Genomic DNA, 16,974 nt, shown 5'->3' with positions numbered 1-16,974 from the left:
TCTCCAGAGAATTATGCTGAGTGAATAGAACCAATCTCCAAAAGTGTGATTCCATTCCATTCTTGCAATGACAAAATACAGAGCTGGAGAACAGATTAGTCATTGCTAGAGGTTAACAAAGGAGTTGGAGTAGAAGGGAAGCTCAGGTGGCTATAAAAGAGCAATCTGAAGAATCTCTGTGGAGATGGAAATGTTCTGAATCTTTTTTTTTTTTTTTTTTGGAGGCACAGTCTCACTCTGTCACACAGGTTAATTTAGTACAGTGGCACAATCTCGGCTCACAGCAACCTCCGCCTCCTGGGTTCAAGTGATTCTCATGCCTCAGCCACCCAAGTAGCTGGGACTACAGGCGCATGCCACCACATCCAGCTAATTTTCGTATTTTTAGTAGAGATGGGGTTTTCACCATGTTGGCCAGTCTGGTCTTGAACTCCTGGCCTCAAGTGGTCCACCCACCCTGGCCTTCCAAATGCTGGGATTACAGGCATAAGCCACCACAATCAGCCATGTTCTGAATCTTGACCATACAAATGTCAATGTCCCACTTGTGTTACTGTACTATAGTTCTGCAAGAGGTTACCACCAGGGGAAGCTGTATAAAGGGTGTATGGAATCTCTCTGTATTATTGCTTATAATTACATATATAGCTATGATTATCCCAAAATAAATTTGGTTAAAACACACACACACACACACACACACACACACACACAAGCCCTGCTCTCGTGTATCTTACCAGAGTGTAAACAATGAACAGACATGTAAAATGCCAGGTAGTAATAAATGCTGTGAAGGAGAATAGGCAAGGTAAGAGGATTGAGGAGTGCAAGGGGAGTTAATTCATTGGAGAGTGCTCACAGGGTGGGCACACAGTAAAATGCTATCATTAAAATTACACTAATACGAAGTGACCAACCAATTTCAGGGTAACAGGATAGATTTCAAAAGCAGAAATGAAGAATCAACAAATATCCTTTATAGATAGCATTCTGTGCCCATTCTAATCGAACTTACACACCACACAAATCTTCTAAGGGATTCATTTGTAATACAGTACTATCTTTTATCTGACATTTTAGTAGTACTCTACCATTTTTATCAACTCCACTTGGGAAAAAAAAAACAGTCAAGGTCCTCCAACACTACTGCTGCCATCACCTTTTCAGAGTCAGGGAAATGGAAACACATAGGTGAGTAGGCTACCTGCCTACTTAACCAACTGAGATGCCAGAGCTGAGCGTCTTAAACGTTTTGCTTAAGTTTTAAAAAGTCTTAAACATTTGCTTAAATATTATCCCTGTCATATTTGTCATCACATTTCTGCCTTGTATTCAATTTTTTTTTTTAGAATCTCTGTCACCCAGGCTGGAGTGCAGTGGCGTGATCTTGGGTCACTGCAGCCTCTGCCTCCTGGGTTCAAGTGATTCTTCTGCCTCACCCTCCCGAGTAGCTGGGATTACAGGCACCTGCCACCATGTCCAGAGCTAATTTTGTATTTTTAGTAGAGATGGAGTTTCACTATGTTGGCCAGGCTGGTCTCGAACTCCTGACCTCAGGTGATTCGCCCACCTCAGCTTCCCAAAGTGCTGGGATTACAGGCGTGAGCCACCACGCCAGGCTGTATTCAAATTATTTTTACATAGGTTGACTATCTCTAATACAAAAATCTGAAATCCAAAATGCTCTAAAATCTGAAACTTTTTGAGCATCACACAAAGGAAACATTCAATAGAGCATTATGGAATTTGGATTTTCAGATTAGGGACGCTCAACTGGTATGTACAAGGCAATTATTCCAAAATCGGGAAGAAATCTAAAAACATCTGAAATCGGAAACACTTCTAGTCTGCGTGTGTGTGCTTGTTGACTTCTTTTTCTACTATAATTTAAATTAAACAAATCCCTTCTTAGAGATTCTGGAGGTAATGGCACACACTTCAGTATTTAAAGGAAAAAGGAACAACTTGCCTTGAATTTCTCCCTGAGGATCTTTGTAATACCACTTCTGCATTGCTTCATGCATCAATGGAATCGACACTCCTTTAGCTCTGTGCTCTTGCAGTTTTGATGCCAATCTTTCATCATCTAGTGCACTGTCTTGGAGATAAGCCACCATTTTCTCAGCTTGCTAATAACAGAAAAACAAAAATCAAGGAAACAAATGATCCTAAATTAGTACTTGTACACATAATAACAGTGCCTGCCCCTTTTTTTTTGGACTACTTGATCTATGAAAGTCACTATGCAAAGAACATAGCAGGTAACTTCTCCCAACAATGCCATGAAACAGGTACTATCCCCATTTTACAGAGGGGGATGCTAAAGCTCAGAGATGCCAAGTCTTGGCTCAAGGTCTGAAAATTACTAATCAAATCAACTAAGATTAAAACAAACACTGCTCTGGATCAAAGCCCAGGGTTCAAATCAACACTAGTAAGAGTACTTTGTTTGTTTTTAATAGAGATGAGATCTCATCACGTTACCCAGACTGTTCTTGAACTCCTGGGTTCAAGCGATCCTCCTACCTCAGCCTCCCCAAGCAGCTGGGACTACAGGACATGCACCACCTTGCCTGGCTAAGAGTACTTTTTAAACTAATAAGCTGTTGGTCAACTCTAAATGTTATAATCTAAACCTGTAAAAAGAATGTTAATAGAACAAAAGGCTCAATTAATACAATTATAAATGAAACGTTTTACAAGTTTTACTAAGACACTATCTCGCTTTTTCCTTTCTTCAGCATTTCCTGCCACTAACCATCCCACCCCAAAGGGAAGAGAAATTCTTTCGTAGAAAAGCAAGCTATCACTTACTTTACATATAACAATGGTACACACAATCTTGGGGAAATTTAGAGACATGAATAAGATCTTAATGCTCTGAGAGTTTAACTATTGTCCCTGTTATACTTGAAGCAAAAAATACAAAAGATACAGTGACCATACACAGCTGCTCGTATTCACCATTTTTGGCATTCCATTAATGTCCAAAAAGAAAAAAGAAAAGTAAATAGCTAAGGGCAACCTAAGAGCAAAAAATAACCTGACATAATGACTACTACATAGCAGAAACTTATAAGCATGAAATGATTTGAAAGACAATGACTTGTACAAATAAACACTAAATATCCAATTTTTCCAGTACTTAAAATCTAGTGACAAAAGTTTTATGTTTGAATATTCATGTAATGCCTGCTAATTCTTATGGCAGTTTAAGAGGAGACAAAAAGAATTAACAGGATTTTTACCTGCTCCAAATGTTTGAGACCTTCTTCATCATCAGGTTCTGTGGAGACACTGCCCATACCAGGAGCACCTACAACTGGCGTTTCAACTGGCCGGAGGGTAGGACTAGGATTGGGAACAGGAGGTGGAAGTATGAGAAGAGGAGAGGCTGTATCTGAAGGAATCTGCAACAGGGGCTGCTGGACATCAGCAACCACATCTAGGGGGAAAAAATCAGATGAAAATCCTTTGAAATACAGAGACTTCTGTGAAGGCTAACTACATTATCAAGTCGCACAGCCTGCTAAATGGGCGAAACAGAAAACGTGAGCCCTGTCATGAACAGTGAAGCTACTTCTATGGAGAAACATAATATTCCTTCCTGGAATGACAAAATTACCTACACAGAATGACAAAAGATAAGAGTTAAAAGGTATCTAAAAGGTGCTTCTCCAGGGCTTACCTATGTCACCAGAGCATCTACCCAGTTATAGGTTGACCTCTTAGAAACAATCAGTCTAATCCTTTCTTCATAACATGTCTCCAATTGTAAAAGTTATCAATGCACCCTAAATCTTCTCAAAGATATGTCATCTCTCATCAAAACCTTTACTGAAAATATCAATGATTATGCTCAGTAAGTACCTGTTTCAAGTCATGATTAATATAATTCAATATATTACATGTTGTAGGATAATTAGAAGCACTTGGAGTCTACCTGTACAGTACAGGATGTTCTTCTCAATAGGAATACAAATTATAAAAGAGGTTCTGTCTTTGTTCCTATTTCTAACCTCTCAGTGTGCAGGCTCTTAAGAAGGAAAAGGGGGATGGAAGTAATTAGGTATAATCGCAGTTTCCCCTTTGAAATCTTGTTTGTTCAATTACAGATAGCTTCTCCAAATTCCTGCTCCTCTCACTGACTCATTCTTTGCCATAATTTTTAAAAGGATAGTCTATACATGCTGTCTCCACTTTACTCACACCTGCTATAAGGGGACTTCTACTCTCACCTCTCCAGTAAAGCTCCTCTCTCAAAGATAAGCAGCGACACAAAGTTGCCAAATACAATGACTTTTCCTAGTCTTCCTCATCCAATCTCTTAGTAGCATCTGACATTATCAACTCAATTCTAAGCTAAAACATTCCCATTCCTTAGTTTCCCTGCACTCTACTCTCCTGTCTCTACTTTTACCTCTGAGGATTTTTCTCTGGTTCCTCTTCTTCTAACCTTTAAAAATGGGAATTACTCAAAGTTCTTTTCTTCTTACCCCTAATAAGTATATGCAATCTTTTCAATTTTCATTCTCTCTCTAGCCCTAAACTACTCCCATCTAGCTAGTCCCTCATTCATAACTGCTCTCTCACCATCTCCACTTAACTTCTCGTCAACACCTCAGAACCAGTGTTCAAAACTGAATTTATCTCTCCTCTCCCCAATGTGCTCCTCTATGGTGAATGGCACCATAATCCTCTCAGGCTCTTTGGCTCTTCCCTCTTCTTTTCGTGTGAATGGCACCATAATCCTCTTATAATCCTCTTTGGCTCTTCCCTCTTCTTTACCCTGATATCCAGTCAATGACTGAGTCCTGACAGTTTCTACTTTAAAATCTCATCTGCCACAACTTCCCTTTACAGGTGTACTATCCACCCCATAGTGACTGCTCAGGAGTCTAAGCGGTCACAGTGAAGCCAAACTGTCATCACAAGATAGTCTATACCCTGCTGTCAAATCCATGTTCTGTGTTTCCCAATATCCTCCTTTTCACACTTCATATTTCATCAAATAAAGACAAGAGCTGATTTCCTGCCCAAGCCTGGATCAGTCCCACTTCTTCACTTTAGCTTTCACTGCTCCCTAGTACTGGAATGCCTTCTCCCAATTTATCTAGCTACACTTACCTCCAAATTCTACTTATTATTCCAAGATGTGTTCAGAGACCACCTACTTCCTGAAGCATCCCAAGAGTCTGCCAACAGTGAACCCTTATCTTACTTTTTGCCCTAGAATAGTGATATATGCACACTTTATCTCCTCTACACACTATAAATCTGGAGTTTCGACCTTTAATGTACATCTATGAAGCCTTCTCAGAATATATATATCTAGACTTGATCCAACAATTTCCTGAATAAGGCTTCAAGCACGTACATTCAAAAGAATGTACCACAAGTAGTTCTGGGGCATATCCTACTACAAATCAAACTGTCTCAAAGATATATCAGTCTCACAGTGCCTGCTATGTAGAGCACAGATTCAAATACTTGCTGAGCTAACCAGGAAGCTAAGGGCAGGAGGATCACTTGAGCCCAGGAGTTCGGATCCAGCCTGAACAACATAGTGAGGCCCTGTCTCATTTTTGTTGTTGTTTTGTTTTTAGAGACAGGGGTCTTGCTATTGCTATGTTGTCCACGCTGTTCTCAAACTCCTGGGCTCAAGTGATCTCCCCCATTTCAGCTTCCCGAGTAGCTGGGATTACAAGCACGTGCCATCACACCCAGTTAATCCCATCTCTTTAAAAAACAAATCAGCTTTGTTCTAGACATTTAAAAAATTGAAAAATTCTTGGGTTTGAGCTCTCAAAATATTAGTCTACTGGGAAAACAAGGTAATAAACATCTTTATGATATTATAATGCTATGTTAGAAATAAGCCTGGTTGTTTAAGAAACGAAGAAGACACCTACCCTAGTTTGGGGGCTTTGGGTGGAAGAGAGTTTCAAGAACAGAGAAAAGGATGTGCTAAGGTATGAATCCTAGAAAACAGGAGACAGTTCAGGACCTAAAAGGCTTTGAGGCTGGTAAGTAGAATGTGAGGGAAGTAAAGAGGCTGGCAATGAAACTGCACAAAGGGAAGCAGATGCCAGATTGTGCAGTGTCTCATATGCCATGTTAAAGGGTATCAATTTTTATGGTAAATGAATCAAGTAACCCTTCAACATCAGGCATTACAATGACATTTTTAAATACGTACAAGAAGAAACATGGAAATGAGCATTAATATTGCCTAATAAAGTGTATAAGCAACTTAAACCAATACATTAACAATTGAAAGAGATATGTTTTAAGCTTATTCTGCCACAGATTCACATATGTTCTCTTCTTGGCCTCTTTTAGAACAATGGCATTTTGGTGTGTCATCTGGTAATTTAAGCTGGGCACATAATTAGTCAACACATGAAAGGAAGGTAACTGTCTAATATGGGAATCAAACTAATGCAAAGGACACCCAGTTCACCAGTAATGACAGGGTGGCTATGTCATAACACCTTAGGACATGAGATTCCAGAGCTCCACCCTTGCAGATTCAAACTCTGTTTTGGTAATTCTGAGATGGACACATACGTGAGAAGCACTGTTTGACTGGGTTTACTGGTAAAATAATCTATTCCGGTAATTCACCCACTAAAAGCAGTTCTAGGAGGCATAAGCAGAAGCCTATCTTATCAGTGATCACTGGCCTCAGCAGAATCCTATTTTAGCTTGTCTATTCCCACAAATACATACCATCCCCTCTGCTGGGCACTTTGGCTGGTAGACTATTTTCCATCCGAGTCTCCTCTTCAGCTTTTTCCGTTTGCTCAGTTTTTGGTTCATCTTTCCTCTCAAACTGTGATGCTTCCTGAGACTGATGGTCTGAGGGAGTATCTGGTCTAGCAGATGATGATGAGGTCTGGGGAGTTTCCTCACTAGCTTCTGGAACACGAAGTAATCTTAGTTGAACTTAGGAAAGTTTTGGTTTGATGGAGGAAAAAAAAGGCAAAGGGCAAGAATAGGCCTTACCAACTCCTACTCTATCTGTTTTCTCTCCTTCTTTCTTATTTGTCTTATCGGGTTCTTTGGCCTCTTCATTATGGCTACCCTCAGAGTCAGAGCACTCCTCCCCTTCGTCCACAGGCCGGAAGTCCATCTCCTGCTCTTCTGGAATAGGCTCTTTCTGTACTTTCTGTAGCAAGAGAATAAAACCAAAGATCAACAGCAGATTTGGCTTTGGTATAAGGTTAATGCTGGTCATGACACTTAAAACACGTTTCTTACTTTTAGAGAAAGGAATGCTCCAGATGAGTCAAATGTGCCCATTTCTTCTTCAGCATCCTCTAAGCACCATTCGGGCAAGCTATCCCTGTCATCATCTATGCTCCCACTGCCAGAGCGAACCCTTCGGTAACCCCGCTCATCATCTCTATCTCGAAAATCAAACTCGAACCTTCGACGTCGTTCCATGTGTTCCCGCCAGCCTGCAGAACGAGGGCCATCTGAGATGAGAAGGAGGACACAAACCTTAGAAAAGTTTTATGACAGTATTTGAATAAGAAAATCAGGAATAGAAAATAAAGGAGAAAACTACAAGTGACCGCAAACTCAAATGGACTGACCTAGTAAAGAGAACATTAGGCAACTAAATGAAGTTCAGAGTTCAGAGTATATGTACCATTACGAGATGACAACAGTACTTAAGTACTGAGCCATGCAACATACTCTAAAGCTTTAAAAGATAAATCTAAAATGCAGCACATTTAAAGGACACTGTATTCCAAGTAGGCACTTTCAATAAGTCCTAGGTACTTGATTAAAATACTGATTAGCCGCCAACTCCTCATCCAGACTTAACGTACTAGACATCCTTCCATACTGAAGTTTATGCCTTCCTTTTGCCCAATCTTAAAGCACTTTCTTTCTTCCCATGAAAATATCATTGTTTGTGGATAAAATCAGCTCCCTGTGTTGATTTATATCAAACTCATCATGCCTATTTATTAATGCCAGGTTCCCACTTGTAATTCTGATCCTCCCCCAAAAATTCACAAAATTACAGCGCTGAAAGTTGTCACCGAGATTTTATGAAGTTCACTATCCTAATTTTATAGTTTAAGAAGAAACTAAAACTTTGCCAGCAGAAGTAACTCGCACATGGCAAAGTAGAACTAAAATCCAATTCTGCACCCTCTGCTGCTTGTTCCACAATAACATGCTTACTCTTCCTTCTTTCTCATCTCTTAATTCTCCCTATCCATATAATACCCCTACGGACATTCTCAAATCTACATTTCCCAACAGAAGAAAAGATTGCCTAATAATAAGAGATCCTATTTAAGATATTTTTCTAAAAAAAAGAAAGGGAAACTCTTGCTAAAATCTGACAGACCTGAGTCTAAAAGAGTCTTAAAAAGAAAAGCAGGCTTTAACCTATTAGAATTTTCCATCCTTGACTGCTTTCTCTGTGGGGGATAAGAAAAAGAAATGTGGCCAGAGCTAAATGTTCTCACTATTGAGACAAAATTTGCAAAAACCAGCAATCTAAAAATCAAATTGGAAAACAAAGGGCAAAATGTTAAAATGCCAAATACAGGTAGCATCTGATAAGCCACTCACAAAAAAGAAATCTTATTCCCACACTCCCATCCCTTCATATAAAAACAACAAAACACTATTTACTACTTCCTATGAGAACTAAGGAATTTTATACTCAGACTGCTTACGTGGAAACCTAGAGCCATTATGTGAAAAGAGTCTTCATGATCAAATGAATTCCAGAGCCCTCTGTACTGCTTTCATTTCTAACAGTCTAAATGTACATCATGACAGGAATCTATCCTTCTAGGTACCTGGCTCATGTTTCTCCTCTTACTGACTTTCCTAGGTTCAGCTCCCAGACTGGATGCCTCCCTGTCCTTAATGGTCCCACCTCCACGCACATCCAGCCGGAAGCCCTATTTTATATCCCATAATGTTATCTTATCAGTAGTTCATAAAATTTTACTCACAAAACTAAACATAGCAAGTAAGACATGCAGGGTACTTATTAAGGCTGACTGCTGATTTACAGACCCTACATCTAAACTAAAGTTGGATACTATTTTCATAAAATCAGTTAAAATAATTTAAAGTTTTACTCAAATCTTAATAAAAGATTAACCATAAACTAACAAACGTTAAGAGTTAACATATGAAAACTGCTATAATCAGGCTATACTTTGACTGTACTGGGTTTAAAAAGTGAATCGTATTCTTTTTTAAAATGCATTTACACTGTTTTTTCAGACCCAAACTTTATATTTGGGGGATCTTTATATCCCTCAAACTGTCTTTTAAAAATATATGGATTTCAGCCACAGGTGTGACTGAAAAAATATATATGTATATGGATTAAAAGTTCTGGAAGATACACAAGTTGATGACAAAAATGACATGAAAGTCAAATATTAGGGGGAAAGAAAGATTCAGAAAAGATGAGAAGAAGATAATATATAACCAAATTCTAAGTTGTTGGGTGGGAGGTACTTTGTTAAACTCCCTTTAATAGAATCAACATCAGACATTTGGGCTCAAAAAACACAGTTCATCTTCCAAAACATTCACCTTGTTTGTTTTTGACCAGCTGGAATTTCTTTTCTCTCTCAGCCCAGATCCTATCCATTCTTCACTGAATGCTTGTTGGGAACATACTCTACAAACCCTCTGCCTACGGACAAGCTCAGCATAAAATGCAGTGATGCCTTTTAGAGAACTATAACATCTGGCCCAGGTCACAGACTAATGAAAATTGTCTAGACCTTGTGATGTAAACAATGCCCACTAATGACAGAAAACCCACCCAACAGGCAGCCATGAAGAGTTGGTATAAAAACATCCTAACTCTACCCAAACATTAACTTCAGTATGTTTCTATCTACCTACCACTTCCTTAAAATACTCTGAATGCCTGTTATAATGTCTACCCAGATCTAAGCTAGTGGTTTTGCTAATAACTTGATTTTTAAAAGTGAAAACAGTTTACTTATCATAATTTCCTGTATTAAAGGTAAGCCCCTCTGGCACATGGTTGATAAAATACTGTCATACACATGAAGTTCATAGGGCATCCACATATACTCTGTGTGCTTCAGTTTTGCATGACCCCACAATTGGAACTACAGTTGCATCTGATTATCATGAGGCATGGAATCAGCACTGTGGTACAGGATGAACTTTAACACAAAGCACTAGTGTCTTCAATTACTAGCATATCTAATGTCCAAGAAGAACAGTTTGAGCATTTTTAAGAGACAAACAGAAGAACTTTAAAAGCCACTAATCACTACTATTGTCTCTCCTTCTTCTAAAGTTAGAAGGACATAAGAATGAACTTGTGATTATGTTTCTGACCTAGGTTTAAAGCTTATTCTTCAAATAAGGTTAAATCACATTTTCAAAAGGGAAAAAATGAAAGAATAAACCCTTTCTTGTTAGGAAAAACACTCATTTTTGGGGAGGGAAGCACACATTTCAAGTGTGTAATTTTTACACATTTATAAATCTTAAAGAATGCTAAAAAAGATTCAAAGATTTAGAGGTAGACAAAACTGAATGAAACCCTCATTTCTGCAGTTGAGCGCAGGTGCTTCCCATTAAACTACACTATTTGCCCCAGAAAAATAGAAAAGTAATTTCAATCAACTGAATAGATGTAGGAAATTTTTATGTTGCAATTTTTTCTAGTAATAAAACTGTGACAGCATAAATAATATTAATCCACCCCCACATTTTTTAAGCCAGTTTATCTTTTTCATTTAATCCCTATTTCCATCAAACTTTCCCTTATTTCAGTCCCTGTGTGCCTTTACTCAACAGAATTCTTACCAGGACTGTGAGGTCGCCACCTCTCTCCATCCCTCCTTGATCCAGCTAGTCGCCAACCTCCATCTTCATCTTCTCCATTTTGTTCCTCTCTAAAGATGCGCCAATTTTCACTTTCTGAGCGTATAAATTCATGCTTTCTCCCTACTGATGTTGGTCCACCTTCCTCAAAATTTGGTCTCCCTATAAAGAAAATAATATGGTAAGTAAACATGAGCCTCTGACAGTATAGGCTTTGAAAACAAACTTCACAGCTCAAATCAAGCTTTCCTGCAAATGGGTCCATTTCAATATTCAGAAAAAATCACTAAAATAACAGTGGGTATATGTATATATTATTAGACACATTTCTTAAAGCTGAATGTTCAGAGACTGGGCAATTTTTTTAAACAAAAATATTATGTACAATTTTTTTTGAAAAAGCATGCAATGAAAAGTCCATCTTCCTACACAAGACCCTCAGAGTCGTACTCCCCAGAAGGAACCATCACCAAGTTTCTTATAAAGTCTTCCAAACACTGTCCGTGGGTACACTTACACATGTATACGTAGCTCCCTCATCCACACACACAAACGCCACCCTCAGGATGTTATAAATGTCGTTTCATTTGCTGTTTTCACTAACAGTGTATCTTGCCAATCCTTCCTTACTAGCACATACTTTTTAAAGTTATAAGATATTTTTCATCATACAACATACTTTATATAACCAACACCTACTGGTGATTCTGCCTAAACATGATATCTGTACATTTCAGGCCCTCTTTCATTCCAAAACAGATTATAAACTGAAAAGCAGGCCGCGTGGTGGCTCACGCCTATAATCCCAGTGCTTTGGGAGGCCGAGACAGGTGGATCACGAGGTCAGGAGTTGGGAGACCAGCCTGGCCAATATGGTGAAACCTCATGTCTACTCAAAATACAAAAATTAGCTAGGTGTGGTGACAAGTGCCTGTAATCCCACCTACTCAGGAGGCTGAGGCAGGAGAATGGCTTGAACCCAGGAGGCGGAGGTTGCGGTAAGCAGAGATCGCGACACTGTACTCCAGCCTGGGCGACAGAGCGAGACTCCATCTCAAAAAAAAAAAATTGAAAAGTAGTATAACCTCATTTACTCTAGCACCTAATACAATACAGGCATACCATAAATTGCTTTTGGACAGAATTTAAAGCTAAGCTATGTCTAACCTAATGTCTCAAAAGTTACATTAATGTCAAAAGAGAGCCTGGTATACCAAGTAAACTAAATTGGTATTTTAAAAGGACAAGATCATTCTAAATTGTGCAAACAAATTCTTCAGTCACCATTCCACATGTGCTAACATATATAACTCATAACATTTATAAAATCTCACATCAAAATAGTTGAAAATCCAGAATAACATACATTGATGTCCTCAGTTTATAACAATAAAAGTTCATGTTCTCATAATGACAAACTCAATCCTTTTAATTAATCCATACTAAAAGTGAAAAAATAATTGAACAGCAGCATATGAAAATGAAATTCTAATTTCTGGTCATTCTGTTATATTCCATCTTACATATATTGAGATTCAGCATCCTGCTTGCCCATATGGTTGTTAGTCTGCTACTAGGTATCATTCTACTGAAAGATAAAATATCTTGGGAGAATGGAAGACATGATCTGCTGCTTTCTTATTGTGGTGGGCAGCCTCTAAGAGCTCACCAACAATCCCTGACTGCTGATCTCTGTGGAATCCTCCACCCCTAATTATAAGCTGGACTAATAGAATGCAGCTGAAGTGATGAGATGCCACTTACAGTATTAAAGAAGACTGTAGTTTCCATCTTGGACACTTTCTCTGAAGGACACTAGTTGCCATGTAGCAACACAGACCTCGTGGAGAAGCTCGCATGGCAAAGAACTGAGACTTACCACCAGAAACATGAGTGAGTCTGGAAGTGGATCAAACCCCAGTTGAGCTTTGAGAGACTGCAGCATGGGCTGACACCCTGAGTGCAGCCTTACAAGAACCCTGGGCCAGACCCACCCAGCTAGGCTAAGCTGCTTCTAGATGCCCAACCCACAGAAACAGAGATAATAAATGTTTGCTGTTTTGAACCACCAAGCAAGGGTTTTATTATCTATGACCTTGCTCTTACCTGCAGGATGTGTCTGGAATGTCAGAACTATATTCTGGCTTTCCTTGGTTTATTAGTCCATTTTGCATGGCTATAAAGGAATACCTGAGGCTGGGTAATTTATTAAAAAAAAAAAAAGAAGAAGAAGAAGTTTATTTGGGTCGTGGTTCTGCAGACTATACAAGCATGGCACCAGCATCTGCCTGGCTTCCAGTGAGACCTCAGGAAGCTGTTACTCACTGTGGAAGGTGAAGTGAGAGCAAGTATGTCACACGATGAGAGAAGGAGCAAGAAAGATGACAGAGATCCCAGACTCTTGAACTCATTACAGTGGGGAGAGGATGAGGGATCCACCCTCATGACCCAAACACTTCCCACCAGGCCCCACCTCCAACACTGGCGATCACATTTCAACATGTGATCTGGAGGGGACAAACATCCAAACTATATCACTTGGTTTACCAGAGAAGTCATAATCTAAATCTATTGTAGTTATTATGTAATATCTGATATATCAAAAACTATATTGCAGCTTTTAGAAATTATTTTGTGGCCGGGTGCGGTGGCTCACACCTGTAATCCCAGCACTTTGGGAGGCTAAGGCGGGCAGATCACGAGGTCAGATCAAGATCATCCTAGCTAACACGATGAAACCCCGTCTCTACTAAAAATACAAAAAATTAGATGGGCGCGGTGGCGGGCGCCTGTAGTCCCAGCTACTCGGGAGGCTGAGGCAGGAGAATGGCGTGAACCTGGGAGGTGGAGCTTGCAGTGAGCCCAGATCACGCCACTGCACTCCAGCCTGGGTGACAGATCAAGACTCCGTCTCAAAAAAAAAAAAAGAAATTATTTCGTGTTAAGTAGCTAGAACCTCAGGCACATGCCACCACGCTCGGCTAATTTTAAAATTTCATTTTATTTAATTTTTGCAGAGATGGGGGGTCTTGCTACGTTGTTTAGGTTGGTCTTGAACTTCTGGCCTCAAGTGATCCTTCTGCCTTGACCTCTTAGTAAATTATGTACAAGGGCACTTCTGTACAATTTATTCAGTTTCTTCATCACTTATTTCCAACTGTTGCCCTAAACAGGCTTTTTAAAAATGTGATCATGTTATGAGAAAATCCTATCCATTTAATTTCAGGGATGCTGAATTTCAGGGAGCTAAATTTTTGATCCTTGTATGTAATTGTTACTGGTACATAAGTAAATTTTATTGATACTACAAGTAAAAAACTAGATCTGAGGCTGGGCGTGGTGGCTCACGCCTGTAATCCCTGCACTTTGGGAGGCCGAGGCGGGCGGATCACCTGAGGTCAGAAGTTCGAGACCAGCCTAACCAACATGGAGAAACCCCGTCTCTACTAAAATACAAAAAAATTAGCCGGGCATGGTGGCGCATGCCTGCAATCCCAGCTACTCGGGAGGCTGAGGCAGGAGAATCACTTGAAGCGGGTGGCAGAGGTTGCGGTGAGCCAAGATTGCACCATTGCATTCCAGCCTGGACAACAAGAGCGAAACTCCATCTCAAATAAACAAACAAACAAAAAAACACCTAGATCTGACTTAGTAAACAAACAAAAAAAAATTATTTTGTGTAAATAATCACTTAGTAACAAAATTTAAGCTCCTTTATAGAAATTTCTGAACAAGTATTGTTCAAAATGGCTTGAACCAATATTCATGTAGAATGGTTTGGAACTAGTATTCATGTAAATTCAGGCTACTTCATTCTCCACAACACCTCCAACCCCCTCTTTCACAAATGAGGAACTGGGTCTTCACTAGTCAAGGTGTGTAGATAAGAACTGGAGCCAAAAAAAAATAAAAAACAAAATAATTAAAAAATAAACAAAATAAGCAAAAATAATAAAACAAACAAAAAATAATTGGAACCAGAATCTGAAACCAGGTCTAATGACTCCAAATCTCATCATTCTTTCTTTGGTGTTGCTTTCCTCTTTATCTTCAAATTTTCTGCCTCAAATCCTTTTTGGAACAAAGAATGCAGAATCGGTCATTCAAACTTTATGAGCTACAGGTTTTCCAACAGTTTGAGAATCACAAGGTCGTTTTAAATTTGTTTCTCTTTTGTTAGTACAGCCACATTTTTCATCAAGCCATATAAGTTCTGCCTCCAGAGGCCGTGCTCATTTTCATAAGGGTGAAAAGACCTCAAGAACTTTTAAATGGACTTCACTCATCTCCCCACCTCTTTAAGAAAACATTTTTTAAAAGTACACTAATCACAAATGTACAACTGACAGTTTTCATAAAGCAAATACATATAATTTAACTACCACCTAGATTTTTAAAAAAAAGATTTTAAGGAGCCTCAAAAATCTTCATGTGTCCTCCCAATCAGCCCTCCCCAAGATAAACACTATCCTAATTTCTAGCCCCAAATATTAGCTTTGCCTGCTTTTAAAGTTTTTTATAAAATGGAATATTCATTTATATCTGGCTTCTTTTGCTGAACATTACGGAAGATTCATTCTCCTTGCACAGGGGCCATGCTAATCTCTGTATCGTTCCAATTTTAGTGTATGTGCTGCCGAAGCAAGCACGGGAGATTCATTCTCATTGTTACAGGGAATATTTTGGTCTTTTACATGGCTGTACAGGATCTCACTGTATAAACAAACCACACGGTATTACTCTTATGCTACTGCTTAGAAACATTTAGGTTGTTTTCTACCTTTTTGCTATCATAAGAACTGTGCATCTACGAATATTCTTGGACATGAGTTTTGGTAAGTATATGTTTGCATTTCTGTTGGGTATATACTTAGCATCAAAACTGCTAGGTCACAGCATGCTCAACTTTGTTGACTACTACTAAATATTTTCCCAAAGAAATAGTACTACTGGCCAGGCATGGTGGCTCACGCCTGTAATCCTAGCACTTTGGGGGGCTGAGAAGGGAGGATCACTTGAGTTTAGGAGTTTGAAACCAGACTGGGCAACATGGTGAGACCTCATCTCTATATTTATCTATAATTTTTAAAATGTAAAAAATTTTTTTAAAAAAGAAATAGTACTAATTTACCATTTGTTTGCTTGTTTGTTTTACTCAAACCTCTAGCAACCATTAAATGACTCACTCCTTTACTGACAAACACAATTAGAGACACAGGATTAAAAACAAAGATAAGGCTGAGACATAGCACCTGATCCCCAGGTCCATGGACACACATGTAAATAAATAACCTAATTCAGTTGGCAAAATGTGTTAATGTATCTTATCTGATCTTCATAATAACCACGAGAGATTAAGTCAACCATCATTAACTCTCTTGCTTCTGCAAGGATAGGGATACCAGTAAGGTGGTTTCCCAAGGCCACACAGCTGAATCATAACCAAATCAGAAACAGAACCTAGGCAGTGTTCAAACTCCTAACCCATGGCTTATTTCTACACTAAGTGATTCTTAATGGTTCACTCATAAATTTGACCCATTGGAAGCAGCCAGAAATTCTAGAGAAACTGAAATGGGAAGACAGAGATCTGGGATTTAAGTATAACAAGCTAAAAGGGTGGTAGACAAATCATGCATGGTACATTTAAGGAAAGTGTCAACATCTCTAAAAAGGGGAGACATAGAACTAAATTTGTTTTCATCTTCCCACAGAATGACTTCAAAATGCATGCTCCTGAAAAAAAAAATGGTTAAGACCAACTTCTTCAATATAAAAATTTTATTCTAGAAATTATTTAGAAGGTGACTTCAGTCACAAAAATACACATTTCCAATTACTACTAATATAACTAAAAATTATACTGCATCTAAGCAATCCCCAAAAATATTAAAATAAATCCCTTCTAACCAAATTGATTACAGATTTACTTGTGTAAATTTGGATGGGTGGGTGGGAGTGCCAAGGAGACCATTATCTTTATAATTTGTGTGTGTGTGTGTGTGTGTGTGTGTGTGTGTGTGTGTATTCCTGATATAATTTAAAATAAATCATAGGTCAGGCATGTTGGCTCATGCCTATAATCCCAGCACTTTCAGAGGCCGAGGCAGG

General features: G+C 38.9%; 1 protein-coding gene and 1 pseudogene across 48 annotated transcripts in view; both read right to left on the bottom strand.

The window, feature by feature from the left end:
• The window catches only part of GIGYF2 (GRB10 interacting GYF protein 2), a 159,843-nt gene that overhangs the window by 59,309 nt on the left and 83,560 nt on the right, over nucleotides 1-16,974 (bottom strand). For 31 of the 48 annotated variants that reach the window (XM_031008459.3, XM_055379800.2, XM_055379799.2 and 28 more), the window contains 6 exons: nucleotides 10,846-11,025; nucleotides 7,264-7,481; nucleotides 7,009-7,171; nucleotides 6,733-6,921; nucleotides 3,249-3,445; nucleotides 1,970-2,129 (listed from right to left, as the gene is read on the bottom strand). In XM_031008459.3, coding sequence (XP_030864319.2) covers nucleotides 1,970-2,129; nucleotides 3,249-3,445; nucleotides 6,733-6,921; nucleotides 7,009-7,171; nucleotides 7,264-7,481; nucleotides 10,846-11,025 — 1,107 coding nt within the window. Of the gene's footprint in view, nucleotides 1-1,969; nucleotides 2,130-3,248; nucleotides 3,446-6,732; nucleotides 6,922-7,008; nucleotides 7,172-7,263; nucleotides 7,482-9,585; nucleotides 10,062-10,845; nucleotides 11,026-16,974 lie in introns of those variants that run through there. The other 17 variants (XM_031008461.3, XM_055379805.2, XM_055379806.2 and 14 more) reach the window with 4 other exon arrangements.
• Nucleotides 15,421-15,512, bottom strand: LOC115933827 (uncharacterized; annotated as a pseudogene).

This window comes from Gorilla gorilla, chromosome 11, assembly GCF_029281585.2.
Source record: "Gorilla gorilla gorilla isolate KB3781 chromosome 11, NHGRI_mGorGor1-v2.1_pri, whole genome shotgun sequence".
Lineage (NCBI taxonomy): Eukaryota > Metazoa > Chordata > Mammalia > Primates > Hominidae > Gorilla > Gorilla gorilla.
Note: the sequence above shows the minus strand (reverse complement) of the source record. Positions and strands in the feature narration are given on the sequence as shown.